At 43.6% G+C, this 17,289-nt stretch overlaps 1 protein-coding gene across 2 annotated transcripts in view; it reads right to left on the bottom strand.

The window, feature by feature from the left end:
- zfpm2a (zinc finger protein, FOG family member 2a) overlaps positions 1–17,289 on the bottom strand; it is a 123,488-nt gene that overhangs the window by 34,771 nt on the left and 71,428 nt on the right. The window contains exon 5 of one of the 2 annotated variants that reach the window (XM_040012721.1): positions 9,911–10,019. In XM_040012721.1, the coding sequence (XP_039868655.1) occupies positions 9,911–10,019 (109 nt within the window). Of the gene's footprint in view, positions 1–9,910; positions 10,023–17,289 lie in introns of both variants that reach the window. The other variant, XM_040012720.1, reaches the window with a different exon arrangement.

Raw genomic sequence — 17,289 nt, 5'->3', positions numbered from 1 at the left:
GCGGCCGCTATTCAACAGTATGCAGGCTTAGCGGGCTCAGGGCATCGGGAGAGAGGTGGTCGTGTTGATGGCGAGTTTCTGTAGGTGACAGGTGCGAGGAAGTCATCTTCACAGCTCCACTTGAAGACTTTCTCTCATACTGCTCAGTCACCCCCTCTGTGACTGTGACTGTCTAAACATTGTCAATGCCAGAAACAAAAAGAGAAAAAAAGAAAAATCAAATCTTTAAACAAAGGAGGCCAGCTCTGCGGGGTGATATTGCACGAGGAGAGTTTTAACTGAGCCCTTCATGCCTATGCAAACCGCACATGGTTTGGATAGAGTTCCATCAACAAAACATGTCAATCACCCCTCCGTGAAAAAGGGAGAGATACGAGACTGAAACCTATCTCGCACAGACCCAAATACTGTAGTCACGTCTTCCATTTCATAGTGTGTGGGAGAGCGGGGGTTCAAAAAAAAAAAAAAATCTTACATCGCTCATTTTTTTTCTCCTCAATCCAGCTATCCAAGGGCTCAGATTCCAGTTACATTTCACATTGAATAGACTTGTGTTTCCAGCAGTCTAGCCCTCTTCTAGTATGCTGGCTAGTGGAGCGATGACAGATTGGTTTCCACTCACTGCATGGGGGAGCACAATGGAGTGGCTTTGACAGAGTTAAGAGAAACAGTGCATCAGCACCCCCCCCAACAATCTCTCTTTTTCCTCACACGCACACGCACACACACACACACACACACACACACACTCACACACGCCTTTCTCTTCCACTCTCTCTCCATTTCTTCTTTCTCCCTCTCTCTCTTCCCTGGGGCTTAGAGAATGGATGGCCCTGTCTGACCTGGACGACACTGATGTCTAGTCCTCTACACTACTGTACCTACAGCATGGCTGTCTGCCCGCTCGCCTCTCTGTCCACTCTTTCTCGCTTTTACACACATACACGGCGAACAGGGGCACCCATCTCTGTCACACGGCGCCGACAGGCAGAGGTCAGTAGAGCTCAGGTACTAAAGCAGCCTGGAGGAGGTAGGGATTTGCTCATAAGTGGCCAGTATCGCTGTCACGCTGAAGAAACAACAAGTACAACAGCCTTAAAAATGTAAAAATTGGAACTATAATTGTAAGAAAAAAGAAATAGAGAACAATGCTAAATGAGTTTTGAAGGACCTACCGCCATATCAGAAGCTGGGAATTATTTTCATCTTGGACGATTCTGGATTACGGCCTACACAAAGTGAGTGGCAAATCATAGTGTCATGTGTGGGTGGTTTCATGAAGAAGAGCAGAGTTTATGCCCATCACTAGCATTCAATTAATATTTGCCTTTTGAGGTAACCTTAACCCTACCCTCACCTAACCCTGACTATCCTTAACCAGAGACTGTAACTTCACTGGTGTCCACTTTTACTAAAGAGAAAAAATACTGAAGAAACAGCCCTTGCTTGAGACACTCAGCAGATTTAATATCAGCTCAATATCTCTAAATTTGCACTAACGCTACTAGAAAGGGGATTTTTTTTCAGCATGTACGCACTGGACATGTTACAGAGCAAGAGAAACTTGTTATCTGGTTAAAGTCTGACAGCTAAAACTGCACGATTAAGGTTTGGAAAGGGAACGATTTGTGCCACAGGAGTTCAGTCTCTGTTGGTAAAGACAATCTCAATTCTTCTCTGACCGCAGAAACTCTCCATGTGAACTGTACTCAATGACCAAACACAACTTTGATTGCCAAATAAAGATAAAACGCTGACAATGTGATCAAGTATGGCATTGATAGACTGTTGATGTCAATGTCCTCACCCATGGCATTAAACTTTTAGCTCAGACACTTGATCGCATGATAAAATAACCCACAGATAGGGGGCTAATACTGCAGGAGCCTTGCAGTTGCATTCCTCTGCAACAAGAAAAAAAAAAATACTGTGATATCCCACTGATACGCTGCTCTAAAGACTATGGGACCATGTTTTGTTTTTTTTCTCAGTCAGGTGGATGTGCAATCAATAAAATGGATTAGCTGCAAAGGTATGTACAAAGGTTATCACCGAGCTCTCCTGCATGAACACAGTGGCGACCCCACAAAACAATTTTGTAATGTCTCATGCTATTTCTTCAGAGGAAATCTGATTATGTTTTGCCCAAGCTAAAAATTGATTTGCAGGGGAGTATACATTATCAAAGGAAAAATGGCTCCTGCAGCACCGGGCCTTATGGCTTGACTGAATTGTTATTTCTAACGCTGTTTTATACGCCGACTGTATCACTGTAACACAGTCAGCGTTGCACACTTCCTTTTCTTTCTCAATAATAACTTTTCTTTCCCCGTCATGTGCCTCTTTCCTTCTCTGTGTGCTTTTTTTGTTCATAGCATGATCGTCTCCTCGCTCCCTTGGCACTTCAGAGTTTCACCCTGACTCATTTTCACTTGTTTAGTTCCACTCGCTGCGGTCCTGTGTCAACCCTCACACAGACTTTAACCAGGTGGCTTTCCATCACGCTGACTGACGATCTGAACACCCTTCCACCCAAGTGATTCCTCTATCTCTGTCCCTCCATCTCACTTTCTCTCTCTCTCTCTCTCTCTCTCTCTCACACACACATACAATGTGACCCCCCTTAAGTCTGATGAAACAACCCTCTCTGCCCATCTCCAAAAAAAAGAGAAGAAACTGTGTGGAGGAGCAGAAAGGCGCCTCACTCCAGCTCTCAGCTTTTGTCTCCGATTATCCCTGCACACACACACACACACACACACACACACTCCACCTCTCATCCTGCTCCTGGATCTTGTGTGTGTATGTGTGTTTAAGGTGGTGGTGGGGGGGGGACGACTCTGACCAATGGCATCCAACAGCAGGGCTTTATCCTGAAGCACACTGACAATGCTTTTCACACCTACTTACCACAGCAGAGATGGAGGTGGCGGGCTGGATCATGCCCAGGCCTAAAAGCAGGCTAAGGGCTTTTAGAAGACACACAGAATAGACTCTTTAATTACTGACTCAAGATCCCGCAGTAGATTAAAAAAAAAAAAAGAAAAAGAAAAACCCTCACAGAGGCTTATTTTCATATCTGCAGAATTTTTCAATGAATATAAAAACGGTCATTGATTATGCCGTTAAGGGAGGGACGTTAAGCAGGGAAATATAAAGTACATATAATCACATTAGCTTGCGGTGATTAATGTAATAAAATGTGATCTTTTTTTCCCCATCTGTATTGAACACATTCAATACTGAGGAGACATGCTGCAAATACTAAGAAGCAGCTTCCTTAATATCCACTTAACTAGCTCTGTGTGCAAAGACATCTGCGAAAGCACCGCAGATAACTCAAGGAACGTACTTGGCCTGATAGGAAGAGGAATGACGGGGGGGGGGCAAAATCCTAAATAATGACTCATGTGTTCTTTTGATGCTCATACTTGCATTACTTGGAGCACAAACGATTGTGTGTGTGTGTGTGTGTGTGTGTGTGTGTGTGTGTGTGTGTGTGTGTGTGTGTCTTCCATCCCAGGGACACAATCCTTCCTACGTGATCAATACCAAAGCATTTCTGTTCATTGATTATATAATTATACAGAAATTAAATCTGTGACGCGCTCTCATGTAGCACCACTAGCTAATATAGCCAGCAGATGAGACTGAGAGGAGGGAAGAAGAGGCTTTCTCTCTACTTACTATTTTTTTCCCTTTTTTTTTTTTTTAAAAAGCACGGTGCTTAAAGCGAGCTCGGTGTAGTCCAGGTACTTCACTCAGATGATTATAATGCCACGAGGGTGCAATACATCACTCTTATTAGCCACACTGGAGCACAATGGTATCATAATTAATGGTCGCAGCAGGATTGAACGCTGCCCTGACATGGAAAAGTGGGCCTACTTAAGCTCTACAAGGCATTTAAATATGCAGAGTGAATGGCACAACCCAAACCCTCCTGCTCTAAGGACAGCCCACGCTCATTAGCCTGACACCCTCCGTGGCATTGATACAAGGACGACTGGCTAAACTCTCAGGCAGGCGCACGCGTGCGCACGCACACACAAAACAAGAAATCACAAGCACACATACACAAACACAAAATGTGCAGCGACTACAGTGACAAAATGTTAAACAGCGAGACATGACTAGAACAATCTTGTCCCTCATCAGTGCCCATCACTTCTTTTACATTTCCCCCCTTGCATTGTTGTTTTTGTCTCAAGGCTTAGTCTGCACTGAATGCAGATGGACATATATGTGTCAGCAGCCATTATGTGAATTTTCGGTAATGGCGTTTGGTCTGCTTTTGTGTGTGTGTGTGTGTGTGTGTTTGTAGCGAATGTGCATGCTGTAGCAGAGTGTGTTGTCTGGTGCTTGTGCTATACTGTCTAGCATGGGCAAAACTGCCTGCTCGGTGGGAGAACAATGCACATAAAAGGCTGTCGGAGGAAGCGTCTGGAGCTGACGTCTTTCACGTGGCTCTGAATGGAGCAGCGGTGGGAAGTGGCCGTGTGTGCGTGCGTGTACTTTATATGCTTACGACTGAGACGGAAGAAAAAAATCACAGAGAAAACGCCCTCTTCAATATGTCTCCTGACTATGTTTGTAAAATATGAGACAAGAGAAAATAATAAAGAGTATGCGTTCCTGTCTCAGTCATGTGCGATGACATGTGCATGAATGCCTCCTAAAAGCAGGTGTGGGATGTTAAGTCCTCTCAGATTGGTGTATGATTTGGATTTTCCACTCCTCCTCTCCTCTTCCTATCCTGTTCGTAAAACCCGCCACATAACTTCTCCTAAAAGAAGAAGGGAAAAAAAACCCCAAAGACAGTGTAGACGCCACTCAGGAGCTGCCGCGTGCCTAAAACCAGCAGCTCCTCTCCACACGGCTCACTCCAGCCTGACCGTACCGAGTTATCGCGTGGCTCAGTGCAATCAATTATTGCTGCAGTGGAATCATTAATAATTTCCTAATGAAAACGATTCTGTTGATCTCTGTTGTCTTTTAATTAAACATAATTAGTCGGCTGCTCGGAGCTGTGGTGGGGACTCCTTTAGGGTACAATTTTGTTTTAATACACTGATAATGGAATTTTTACATTGTGTCAGTTGTTTAGTTATTATTCAGTCACACTATTTCGCTATGTTCCTAGATAACAGATAATAACCCTCGCACCTTCTATTCGCTGCAGTCATTTTGAAATAGGAGGGTCGAAATGAACAATTAAATTTTGAACTGTAAGAGTCCTCTCCTCTCACTGTTTCATGGCGCACGCTGCCAGGATGCAGTGCGCGAAACGCTGCAAGTTTGACGCCTTCATTTCACAGGGGGGAAAAACTCAAAATGTCTTTGCATTTTTCTTTTCTTTTCTTTTTTTTTTAGAGAAAGTCTGATAGATACTACATCTGTCCTGTCAGGTCACGCAAGTTCACCATATTGCCTCAGCGGTCTGCTGCTCTGGATCAGTGGAAAGAGCAAATGAAGGCATAAAAAAGGATCTGATTGTGAGGACTTAGAGAATCTGAAATGACACAAAGACGCAGAGATTTAGCTAATTCCGCACCGTCCGAGCTTATGTAAAACGGCCTAGTTACACTGGTCAATTTCTACACGAACAATGTGGCCAAGTTGCTCTGGAGACTTATTGGACATGCTGTATCTGAATGTGGTCTGGCTTAAGAGGCTTACATTCCAAAAGTTTCGGTGACCTCTGAATAATGCCACGTAATGTGGTCACGTTAACTGTGTATAGTTTCACCTGGCTTACCGTAGATATCAGGTATAAGCGCAATTGAGGTTCAAAGCAAGGATGAACCGAATCATCGTGCGTGGCACCTCACTCCTAAAAAATGTCGTGTTTTTATTCAAATTGATTTATTGTTATTTGTAAGTTCAGATATGACTGTGTCTGATTGAACTTGGATGCCCTGCAGCAGAGGAAAGGCCTCACATAATGGGAACATAGTATGATTAAAATATGCCTGAATTATTTACCATACGCATGGGCACTGAAGTACACCTATCTGCTGCTGTAAGGGTTAAATGTGATCAAAAAGTCCCCCTACAAGAGGAGCATTTATTCCTGTTTGGGTAACATTTGTGGAAAAACTACGCTTTAACAATAAAAATAAAAAATTGAATGTATTCATGACTTCCTTAACCTCAGGGCAGAGGGGTCAAAAAGTTCTGAGAGGTGACTAAAGTGAGGAAATACAGCACAACACCTTATCATTAAGAAAGCTGTTTGACAGCATAAGCACATCGGTGGTCACGCTGGCTCTCTGAGCAGCTGCTGAAATCCACAATCAGGCGGGTTTGCGACATCTGAACCCCATCGCTAACACGTTCAGCCGAGAGACGTTGGACGATGAAAAGAAATCATAATGTGTCTGAATTTGTTTTCTCTGTTAAATCTCTCCCACTTTCCAGCTGCATTGTTTATCAATCTGTTGTTTATCTGTACAGAAAATTCTCCCCTGTCTCCCCTCCCTCCCTCCTGTCTGTCATTCGCTCCGTCTCCTCATTCTCCGGCGTTACTGTAACATATAATTACTCTGCAGACTTGCTGCCTGTTTCTATAACTTCGGCGGTTCAAAGAAACTGTCGGAGTGTGGAGGAGAGCATTGTGGGAGTTCCAGGTGGATTTCTCGATAATGAGTTAGCGCAGTAGTAGGAATTGAGAGTTTTAGTAATGGCTGGCTGCTAAGGCTCTTCCTGGGAGTTTAATGTAAAACAAACAGGGCCATGCTGACAGCCTGGGAAAAACAGATATTGCACTTTTTCCCGCTTCCACTTCAGGGCTCGTGCTGTTCTCTCATTTTGAGGAAGGGGAATTCGAAGAAGAATTTATATTCATGAAACGAATGCGAATCTTAATTGGAGACATTTTAAATGACTCAAATATTACTCATGGTCTTCCACTTGTTTTTTCCCCGCATTTTTTAAATATTCATGCTTTTCTGCTCGTCTCGATTAAGTGATACAGACGTGCAAACAGAGGACAGGGAAAACATCATTTTGCTATAGCAACAGGAATTGCAGCATCTCAAAAACTGGGTCGAATATGTGACATTATAAGGTAAGTGTTTCTTGGTGCTGATGACCAGGGGCGCCCTGTGGGGGGACCTGACTATGCCATCCTGCTGCTTGTTACACACTCCAGTGCATGTATTATACATAACACATTGCAGGGCTACAACTCTCAGAGGAATCATTTTTGCTGAATCCAGTCCTCCCTCGCTCTGCACATATCCCCCACGCCCCCACACACACTTCCTGACAAGTTTCGGGGATAGAGGATGAGCATTTGTACAAAAAAAATAAAATAAAATAAGCAATGCAGAAATCATAGGACAGAGCGTCCAGCACTAAGCTACAGCCACTCAAACCAATCACCATCCCTTACTTAGAGATACTCCCCCATAGATTCACACTGGCAAGCATCCAAAGTGAACTGCTACTATCTTTGCATGCAGCCATAAAGAAAGCCGAGACCACTGAAACGTGAGCCAAAGCATATTCTGCAAGCATACTGTGTATTGAGATATTCACTGTTTTCCATAAATAACGCATCTCAGGGAGCAACGAAACAGCCAACAGACGGGAAACACAGCACAGGGGTGAAGATATAAACAATCTGGGCCTCAGCTTTTCAAGGTGGGAAGAAAGTTCTTGCCGGACTCCGAGAAGCCTTTTTTTCCCCCTTTAGTCGGTCCGCGCCAGCGTCAATGTGATAAACACAATTCCAGCACGGCTTCAAAAAAGAAACGACAGGCGAAAAAAAAAGAAAGGAAAAAAAGACCAAATTCAATATTAAATTTGACAAAGATTTGACATTCCGGCACGCCGGCACTCCATTTCAATGTCACCTCCAGAGGGTGCGCACACATGCAGATTGGAATATTTGAAGGAAAGCGATGAAGAAGAATGAGCAGCATAAATCGAGTCACAGTCTGGACGTAAGAGTCAAACGGCCGCGCGGCATCAAACGCTTCATCACTTTCTCAACTTCCTCCCAAGTCCAGGTGGAGAAAAAAAAAGGTTGCCAGGAGCAAAAATGTGGAACAATTTTTTTTCTTTCTTTGGAAGAGAAAAAGCGAGAGAAACGGACACCCGACCCAATTTATGCAACTCGCTTTGGGTAAAGTTGCTGCAGACCAGTTCGAGTCAAGTGTGGAATAGCGCAGGCTGGATTTAGGTTTGAATCTTTGAAGTGCGCTAAAAGTTTGTTTCAAAGTCCAACACGTTGATCGCGTTCCTCCACAAGAGGTGACGAAATTTGTTTTGAGCCGAGTAATCGACTTACTGATTCTCTGAGGTGACAAGAGATATTTAACTCTGAGAATTGAATTAATTCTTTGTATTCAACATCCCCCCTATTATCGCTTATTATCAGTGGCAAGCATGTGCTGATGCTTGTGGAGGATTTAGAGTAATGAACTTATACAAGCAGAGCACAAGAGCGACTCACACAAGGGGTCGTCTGGAGATGTTATTGTGTTTTAATTTAATAAGGTCAAGTTGGAAGCGACAAACAAAGGCGCTCCCAGCTGAGGTGGCGATGATGCCGTGTGTGATGTTATCGCCAGGATACATGTATGAAGAGTGGCAGAGGAAATTCTCAAGAAGAAAAAAAAAGAAGAAGTGAGAAATCCTGTTATTGCCCTTCTTTTTGTTTCATACAGTCACTCTGTGAGCAAAAAGATTAGAAGATTTTAAAGAAGTGCATAATCTTCTTTAACAGCTTATCAAAACTTTAATGATTTGGTGATAAAGAGCACAAAGTTAAGTAGCCGGTTAAGAGGATAACTCCCCAGTGCAGTCTAGTGATTAGTAGATGAGAATTGGGAGACCGAAAATCCGGGTTGCAAATCCCACTCCTGCCACTTATTCACTTTGAGGGAGAAGAAGCTCCATTTCAGCTTTGGGGGTATTGTCACGGGGTAATCATTTTTGAAAAGTGATAAATAGAGGCCCCCCCTACCCACCCCTTCGGAAGCCCAAACACATCTTTATTTACGTATTTATTTCGCCGTGTCTCTTTGGTTAACACCCGTCAAGACCCAATTATAGCTGCAGAAGCCATGCGCTTTCATGAGGAGTGAAGCTCCACACTTTAGTGTCAGTGCTGTGTACAGTGCGAGCATCTTCTCATGCAATCTGCAACAAACCCAGCTCTCCACAGATCAGTTTGCGGGGCTCCTTTAATGAGGCCCTGCTGGACACAATGCAGGGGATTGAGGAGTTTATCGTCGTGACAGTGGGTCGTGGGTTTTTGGTGGGGGGGGGGTTGCATGCTTTGGATTACTTTTGTATAACTAACATGGATTTTCTGACAGATAGCAGTGCTTTTCCTTTTTCTTTTCCTCAACACATGTTTACAGAAATCCACTTCTCATTGGGAAGTTGTATGAATGCAGCTGATTTATTAAAAGATGTACGACTAAAGCTTCGCCGAATTAGCCGAGAAGAACAAATGAAGCAAAGTGGCAAACACATCTCCACTCGTGCTTTTCCTCGCTATCTACCCCGAGATAGGGATTCACTTAGTATAAAAGAGTGTGGGGAGGAAAGGGGGGGGGGCATTAATTACCTTGTGAAATCTAAAGACCATTAACTTTGTGTGTCAAGTGATGTTTCTCAGTTCCCAATCAGAGTTTTAGAGATATAAACGACTCTTTGGATGAGGAAAACAGATATGGAGCGAGAGCGCGCCTTTCTGTGTGTCCTCGTGGGCTGTGTAGATGCAATTATTTGTGCTTGTTTGTGACTTTGCGAAGAAGAAGAGAAGGAAAGAGAGGAGGAAAAAGTAAAAGAATGACAGAGGGAGAGAGACAGGCAGAGGAGGAGTGGATGGAGGATTGTGGCGTGGTGTGCTGCGCTGCAGAGAGATAACAGGATGCCGGCGCGGCTTGCTTACCTTTGCTGTACACCACACAGTTGTTTTTGTTGTCTTCCGCTCCCTGCCAAGTCACATCCAGCAGCCACCTGGGGCCGGCGCTCAACACCACCGGGACCGTGCTCTTCGTCTTCTGGTCGAGGACAGATAACAAACACTAATCATTTGCTTATTTTGGTGATTAAAGAAACATTAATAACCTCTGAGTTACGCTCTTCCGCTGCACTGAATGACCATAAAGAGGCAATTTCAGAAACTATACAGCGTGCAACTCAAGTCCAGCACAATCCTTTTTTTCTTTTTTTTCCCTACACTGCTGAGAAAATGTGAAATCAGGGCAGTTTTTATGAGTGTATGTGTGTGTGCGAGATGGCCAACAGACAAATGCAGTGCTTGGTGTGATGGCAAATGGGTGCAAGAGCTCGCACTGTATCTGTTTCATCCAGGATTCAACCCGGAGATCCAGAAACAGATCCACTAGATTAAATAAAACATCTCACGTGTCTGGGAATCATAAAAAAATGAAAGGAAGAAAGGAAAAAAAAAGGACGGTGACTTTCAGAGAGAAGGAAGCAAGTGTTCGGCGGTGAACTTTGGGCGCATTGTGCCTCGCTATCACCAGGATCTCACTATTTCCTGAAACAAGCAGGGAAGAATTTAAAGAATCAGTATCCATTTCAAAGGCCGATTGAGGTCAGAGTTTTTATAATATACCGGGAAATTATTCCAAATGTGTAAGGTCATTTTTCTTCTTGGTCAGAGGTCAAACGTGGGGTTTCATTCCACTGAAAGAATCAGAAATAAATAAATAAAACAGAGTGAGATAGAGAGCTACACCCTCTATAATAGATTCACATGCTGCGCTGTCACCACATTCGCCTGCGCTGTTCATCCTCACATGATTTTCTAGTCTGTTTTATTTTATGCTGGTTCTCCTTTTCTTTTGCTTCTTGTAAAGCGATGCGTTGGTGGCGTCGTGCATATGTTGTGTGTGTATGGAGGTGGTGGAGGGGCTGTTGCAACATCTCAGGCAGCTGGGTACAGTAGCCTATTACTCAAAGGCAGAATGTCACTATTTTAAGGCCATTTCTTTTGAACCCCGGGGCCTCCCCTTCATTAGGAGCCTACAGAAAACAGTTTAGCTAAGAGAAAATAGGTTGGGCTGCAATCTCGACACTTCATTTCTTTTTCCCCATCTGAGGCGGCCGGTGACAGGACACTGTCCATCTGCCTAATGCAAAAGCAAAATACCAGCCCTCTCGCGCACTTTTCACTTATTTCTCCCCCGCAAGAGGCAGCAACCTTCAAGGATAAATGCAAATGTCACTTGAGCATGTTAAAGGTCTGAATTGGCACAGATATGCACAAGAGATGAGCACTGTGCTCCGGCAGTGTGTCTGCATGCCCCCTCCTCCTCCTCCTACTCGTCCACCCGCCCATTTCTCTTTCCATGAACTCATCTAGTCAGAGGCTGGAGGACATGGATTTCTATTTATTTATTTATTTTTTTTTTTTAGAGAGAGAGCATTATTTACAAATGGCAAATACATCTCAGAGAGAGCTGATAGGAATCTGTTTGGATCTTGTCTGCAAAATGACGAAGACAAACGCAGACACTCAATAGAGACAGATTTCGAAATAGTCCCTCTCTCTTTATATATATAGCTTCGCACATTGGCAAACTACACCGGCAAAACTGATCAAACACAGACAGCAAATTGTGTCTGTTGATATTCTTATTCCTTCTCCTGGCATCTCCTTATCCCGTCCTGGCAGCAGATGAGAGAGAGAGACAGAGAGAGGGAGAGAGAGAGGACCTCTGTAATTTAAGTCGTCCGCAATTTCACATTTCAAATTAGCCTCACAATAAAGTCTTCTATCTGGCTAACCTGAAAATCTCACACCCCTGTCAAAGGAGCAGAGCAGACCAGGCCGATTGTTGCTAGGACGACTATCTGAAATGGAAATCAGATTAACCCTTTCTCAGATCTCCAGACTGGAGCCATCTCTTATTCAGCAGCGAGAGGCCTCTCTGCCATCCTCCTGCACCTCTGGGAATTCATGATATTCCAGCTGCTCTTAATGTAGCCAGCAGAGACAAAGCGGCCATATTAACGACACATCTTCCCATGTTACGTTAGAAATACCATCACAATTTGTTAAGACTTGTGGCAGTAATCGCAATTGTTCCTCTGGTTCCCGCTGTAATAGAAACTTACGATGCATTAGCTTTGATTTAATTGTCCCTGTCAACTATTCGCTTTGGTTCCCCTTTTTCTTGCAAAGTGAGCAGCAACAAGCACCTGACAGCCAGTCTCAGTGCAGATTTACATAAAGCATCTATAGTGACAATATGCGCTTTGTAAGCAGCCTGCGTGTAGCAACCCCCGCAAAGACAAAGAAGCGCACAAGAACGACCGCACGCACAACAAATTTAGGATTAAGACACAGCGGCGTCACCGCAGCGAGGAGCGTCTCTGCAAATGCAAATGAAAACATTGGTACAACTGGATCAGTTGGCCTAAGTGGCCGAGGCCAGAAGAGGGAAAAAAAACACGCAGATTGACAGGCAGAAAATTGCGATTTTCCCTCGAGCTAGGGACTCAGAGATGGACTGGCTGTACGGAAACAAACTCCTCTCAGAGATGCCAGCCATAAAAAAAAAGAGAAAAAAGGGGGGGATGTGACGTAGGGAGGCTTTTTCCTGCCCAAAACAGCACACTGAGGGGGAACTGGAAAATATGCTGACCCCTGTTGGCAGTAAAAAAAGAAAGAAAAGTTGCTGATCTTACTTTTTCCCCAATTCCTCTAAAGCATTTTTGTTATTTTCTGATATTTTTCATGCCTGGACTACACGTATTTTTGTAATTAAGACTAAATATTATTAACAGGGAAACGTTCGATGTGTTGTGTTTATACAGATACAATATCAGTTTACTGACTATCATCCCTGTCAGAGCCTGTAACCCCCCCCCCCGGCCTTCCTCTCTGTGTAGTGTGTTACGGTTTATCCACCGTCTGCTTTCACTCCAGTGGTTTCAATACTCTCCCGGTATTTTTATTTTTTTTCTTCCTTCCTCTGAGCTCTGTTACCGTTCCTCGTGTAAGAGATACAGTGACCAAAACAGTGTAGTCAGCGAGGAAGTGATTACAAACTGATGCTCCAAATTCGCTATAAAATGAAAATCAATATTTCCACAAGTTGCTGCAACATAAAAGATAACCTTCATTGATTTTTCTAGACTTAGGCCCCTGTGATAAAATCTAATATAAATTTTCAGCCACACGGATTTGGATCAGAGCGGAGCAGGGGCTGAACGATAAGTTCCGCGCACATCTCTCAGACTTGGATTTTTTTCCTCCCCTCCTTCCCCTTTTTCCTTCTTCCAAGGCAGGGCTGTACTATTTATAATTGGCCCTGTGTGAGCAAAAGCTTCTATCGGGAATCTGTTCTAATTTTTATTACTGAGAAGCTAAAGCCTGTTCCAGATAATTTGGAAATTTCAGGGGAATTGTGATAGAGCTGATGGCACAGCCGGACTGACTCCAGAAAGGAGCTAACCTGTAATAGCCTCTGTGGCTGCGCTGATTAAATGTTGCCATAGATGAAAGACCTGCCATCACCGCAATAAATTAACCAATCACACAAATCCCAAGTCGCTACTAATCCCTCCTTGATACCATGATCCTCTGATCAGCTGAAGGAGGTGAAGAAGAAAGTGTCTTGTGACACTCAGCCTTCTCCTAACTCCCTGCTTCCCTGTGTAAACAACAAGCTAATGATATCACCGCTGACCATTTCACCACCACTGGCTACTCTTAACCCGTTTCATGGTCAGGGCAGGTGAAATCGATACAAACCGCGGTGGGAATGATTATTTTCCTCATCGCACTCGCATGCCCACCCCCTCCACCACCACCACCTCCCTCCCTCCACCAAGGTCACCGACTGGCACTGTATCCGTCTTGATCCCACAGCTGCAGGATTTAGACAACTGAGAGATCAAAACCGCTCCGTCTGAATATCTCAAGACATATACCGGCTTTATGCATTCATCTTTCAACGCCCACTCGGTGCCAAAGTAGTGCCATTTCCAAATGAAAACACTAGTGGAAATATTCCAGTCAAATCACTCTGAGTATTTTTGAACCTTGCCCTCTTTTTCACAGTAAAAGCCTTGTTTCAACAATTGTTTTTTATTTCCATCTTTTTTTTCCTCCTTTGCTCCTGAATAGCTGATAACGGCATTTTCTCATCCCCACATTACATCTGACCACTGTTGACCTGGCAACGCGTGCCCAAATCATTTTAAAAGTGCCGTGTCCTTTGCAGTACTATATTTGCAGCCTAAATATATAAATATATATATAAAGATACAAGCTTACGTATGGGTTATGTCGAGTTTATATGTTCTCTGTTTCTAACATGGGAGTGAGGATAAAGGATTTGTACCTGTTTTACCAGTCAGTTTACAGCAGACAGCACACTCACACCTTGATAACGTCCATTGCAATTAGTTGTTCACTGCGATGAAACAAATTGCATGTGGTCAACTGGAAATTTCATTAAGGGAGATTTTCCTCTAGCCCTCGTTATCGCTCTGCGTATTAATATTTTCTTAGCCTCAAGGATGGATGGGTTGCAAGGGTCTTTTTTTTTGTTGAATTAAAAAAAAAAAAAAAAAAACGTCCGGAGCTAACCTCACAGCCTGTGTTCGCCCGCCGCTATCCACGCTGGCAAAAAAAGCTGTGTACATGCTTAGTTAGGTGCTGCATTTTTTTTCATTGCACCCTGAAATAAGATTCTCTGTCGACATCCACAATAAAGTGGGAAATACCTCCATTTCTCAAGTCTGCTTTTGTGTCATTCTCCCCCTCTTCTAAATGGCTATGGTTACATCTGCTGAAATGAAAAGATACCTACATACAGCTTTCATCCCCCCCACCCCTCCCTCTCAGGCTATAGCATCTTCTATTGGGAGGCTAAATAACAGAAATATGCAGGAATTGCACACTAATTCCCCTTAGAGATAGATCTTGGCTGGTGCCCTGTCATAAATCAGAGAATTTCGATATGAAATGAGGCAAGCTGCTCTAATCATTTCTGCATTTCAAATTGGATCACTGGCTCAATCGCCTGGCTTTTAAACTGCTTGCCTAAGAGCAAATGTGAGGTGGGAGATAATTCAGCTGAAATCTCTGCCTGCTCTGTGCGGCAGTTAGTTTACTGCTTGAGTGCAAGAGAATGCTTTTTTCTTCCCTTAGCCCATCTTTCTCTTTTCAACTTTGTTAAATTGACTTTTCATTTTAAAATCGATTAAACTGAGAGAGTCACTGCTGTTCCCGGAATCTTTAAAGGGACACCCATCACTGTGCGCATGTGCCTTTATTTGGCTGGCCGCTATCATGGCGCCGCTATGGGAAATAAATATTTTCTCATTTAAATCACCTTTTATCCTGCTGACTGGACTGTAAGCATCAAAGTTCATGTGCTGCATTAGCTATTACTTACTTCGCTCCATTGAAATGCACATGGGGTCTGTATTTATACTGACTATGGGTGGCATTGCATGATTACTGTATGTTCAGTTGCTTTTATTAAGCCACAATATGAAGAGACTGATGACTGGCTGCTCTGGATGTTGATTGGGAAGCAATGCTAAATTACAAATAGCACATCTACACCCTATTCTGTTTATTTTTAAACGAATCTGCGTCTTGCTCAATCAGAGGGGATAGGAGTGAAGAATAGAGATTCAGAAGGGTGGGTGGGGTAGAGGGGACACATCAATTCTCTATTCTTCAAGACCTTCGGGCATGTTGAGGTGCTTCAACTCTAAAGCCAAACAGTTTAGTGTAAGCTGTACCTGCCCTGAAGACAAGCAACCCCCTTTCTCCAGCCCTCCCTTCTCATCCTTCATTTCTTTCATTACAGTTTCTTTTCTTTCATGTCACTGGCTTCCTTTCCTTTCCTCCCATCTCCTACCCCACTTTCCTTTAACATCAGCATGTCGCCCGCCCTCATCACATACTGTATATAAAACGTCTTCACTTCCCCAGCCCTTCAGCATCAAAACTACAATGTCTCCAACTTTCTTTGTAGTGGCGAACGTGTAATTCAACTTCACGAGTAAATGCGCGTGTGCTGCCGTAACTCCGTATTATGCATATGTCTCGAGAACTATTTGAAGATGTAAACAAGGAAAAGTGGAATTTGTAATGCATGTGCTTCGGGACTTAATCATGTCTTGGAGGTAGGGCTCACATATACACACACACGTGTACTCCTTGTGTTTGGCTTTGGTCAGGGGACAGAACAGCCCTGTCGCTTCACTACTCACTGTTTGAATTACTCAAAAATTTCCCATTTGAATTCAATTGGCAAGGACTTGTTTGATCTTTTGCATGTGAGTTAGGTCTGACTCCCCGAGCAGCAAGAAGCTGTGTGAGGGAACATAATAGAGAACCTGGAGCCAGTAATGTTCACCTGTATGGATATTACCAAGGCCCCTGGGGGTCAAGGTGGCAGGCGGCATATTCTCTGGACAGATCCACCTCTTTCTCTGTTGGGAATAAACATGCGGATGGGGGGATTTCTTCAAAGAGGAAGAAAAGGGGAACTCGGGAGTCAATCTGTCAATGGGGTCACAACAAATCCCTGCTCTCATAACCACACATGGAAGACTAGGATCAGTCAGAGGCAGCAAATAAAGACAAACAATAAAATAGTAGGCTTGAACGAAGCCCCTGACTTTAGATAAACCCTCGTGCCCCCCTTTAGGTACTGGATTTTAATATTCTTTTGAACTCCCCTCTCTTCTCTGGTGGAGTTATAAATTTCATGATGCATTAGCTTAGCATCTACTGTATGTGATTTTATATTTCAGAAGTCTCTTTCATTCTGTGCGGCCGAATCGCCTCCTGATTGGTAAAGTGAGGTTTCTCTATATCCAAGTGTACCAAATAATAACTATAATAAGCAGAAGGGAAAACGCAATACATAAAAAATGAGCGGAGATTAAGAATCAAGTGAAGAAACACAAGCCTCACTAACTTTGTTCTAACAGTGAACACAAAGAACAAAGGTCTCTGAGATTTGCATACAACCTGATCACCTGCACGCTGCCGCAGCGTTCAATAGTTTGATCCTTACATGCACTCGAGAGAAACGGGGTCTCACTGTAAAAAAACAACAATATTTACACCAAGTTGAGTACATAAGATAAAGATGATGAACTTGCCCTTCACTAAATGCATTAGACGTGAACTCTCTTATCAGTCTCAGCACACGGACTGTTAAAAGAGAGGTTTCTCGAGCTGGAAATGGTCTTTGTTACCCAATTAGTTTGCTGACGACCCCGCGGTATAATATTTCTGCTTTGACAGCCTCATACGCGTCC

This window comes from Simochromis diagramma, unplaced genomic scaffold (genome assembly GCF_900408965.1).
Source record: "Simochromis diagramma unplaced genomic scaffold, fSimDia1.1 OVJJ01000618.1, whole genome shotgun sequence".
NCBI classification, from domain to species: Eukaryota; Metazoa; Chordata; class Actinopteri; order Cichliformes; family Cichlidae; genus Simochromis; species Simochromis diagramma.
The sequence above is the reverse complement of the archived record's forward strand: the minus strand, read 5'-3'. Positions and strand labels throughout refer to the sequence as shown.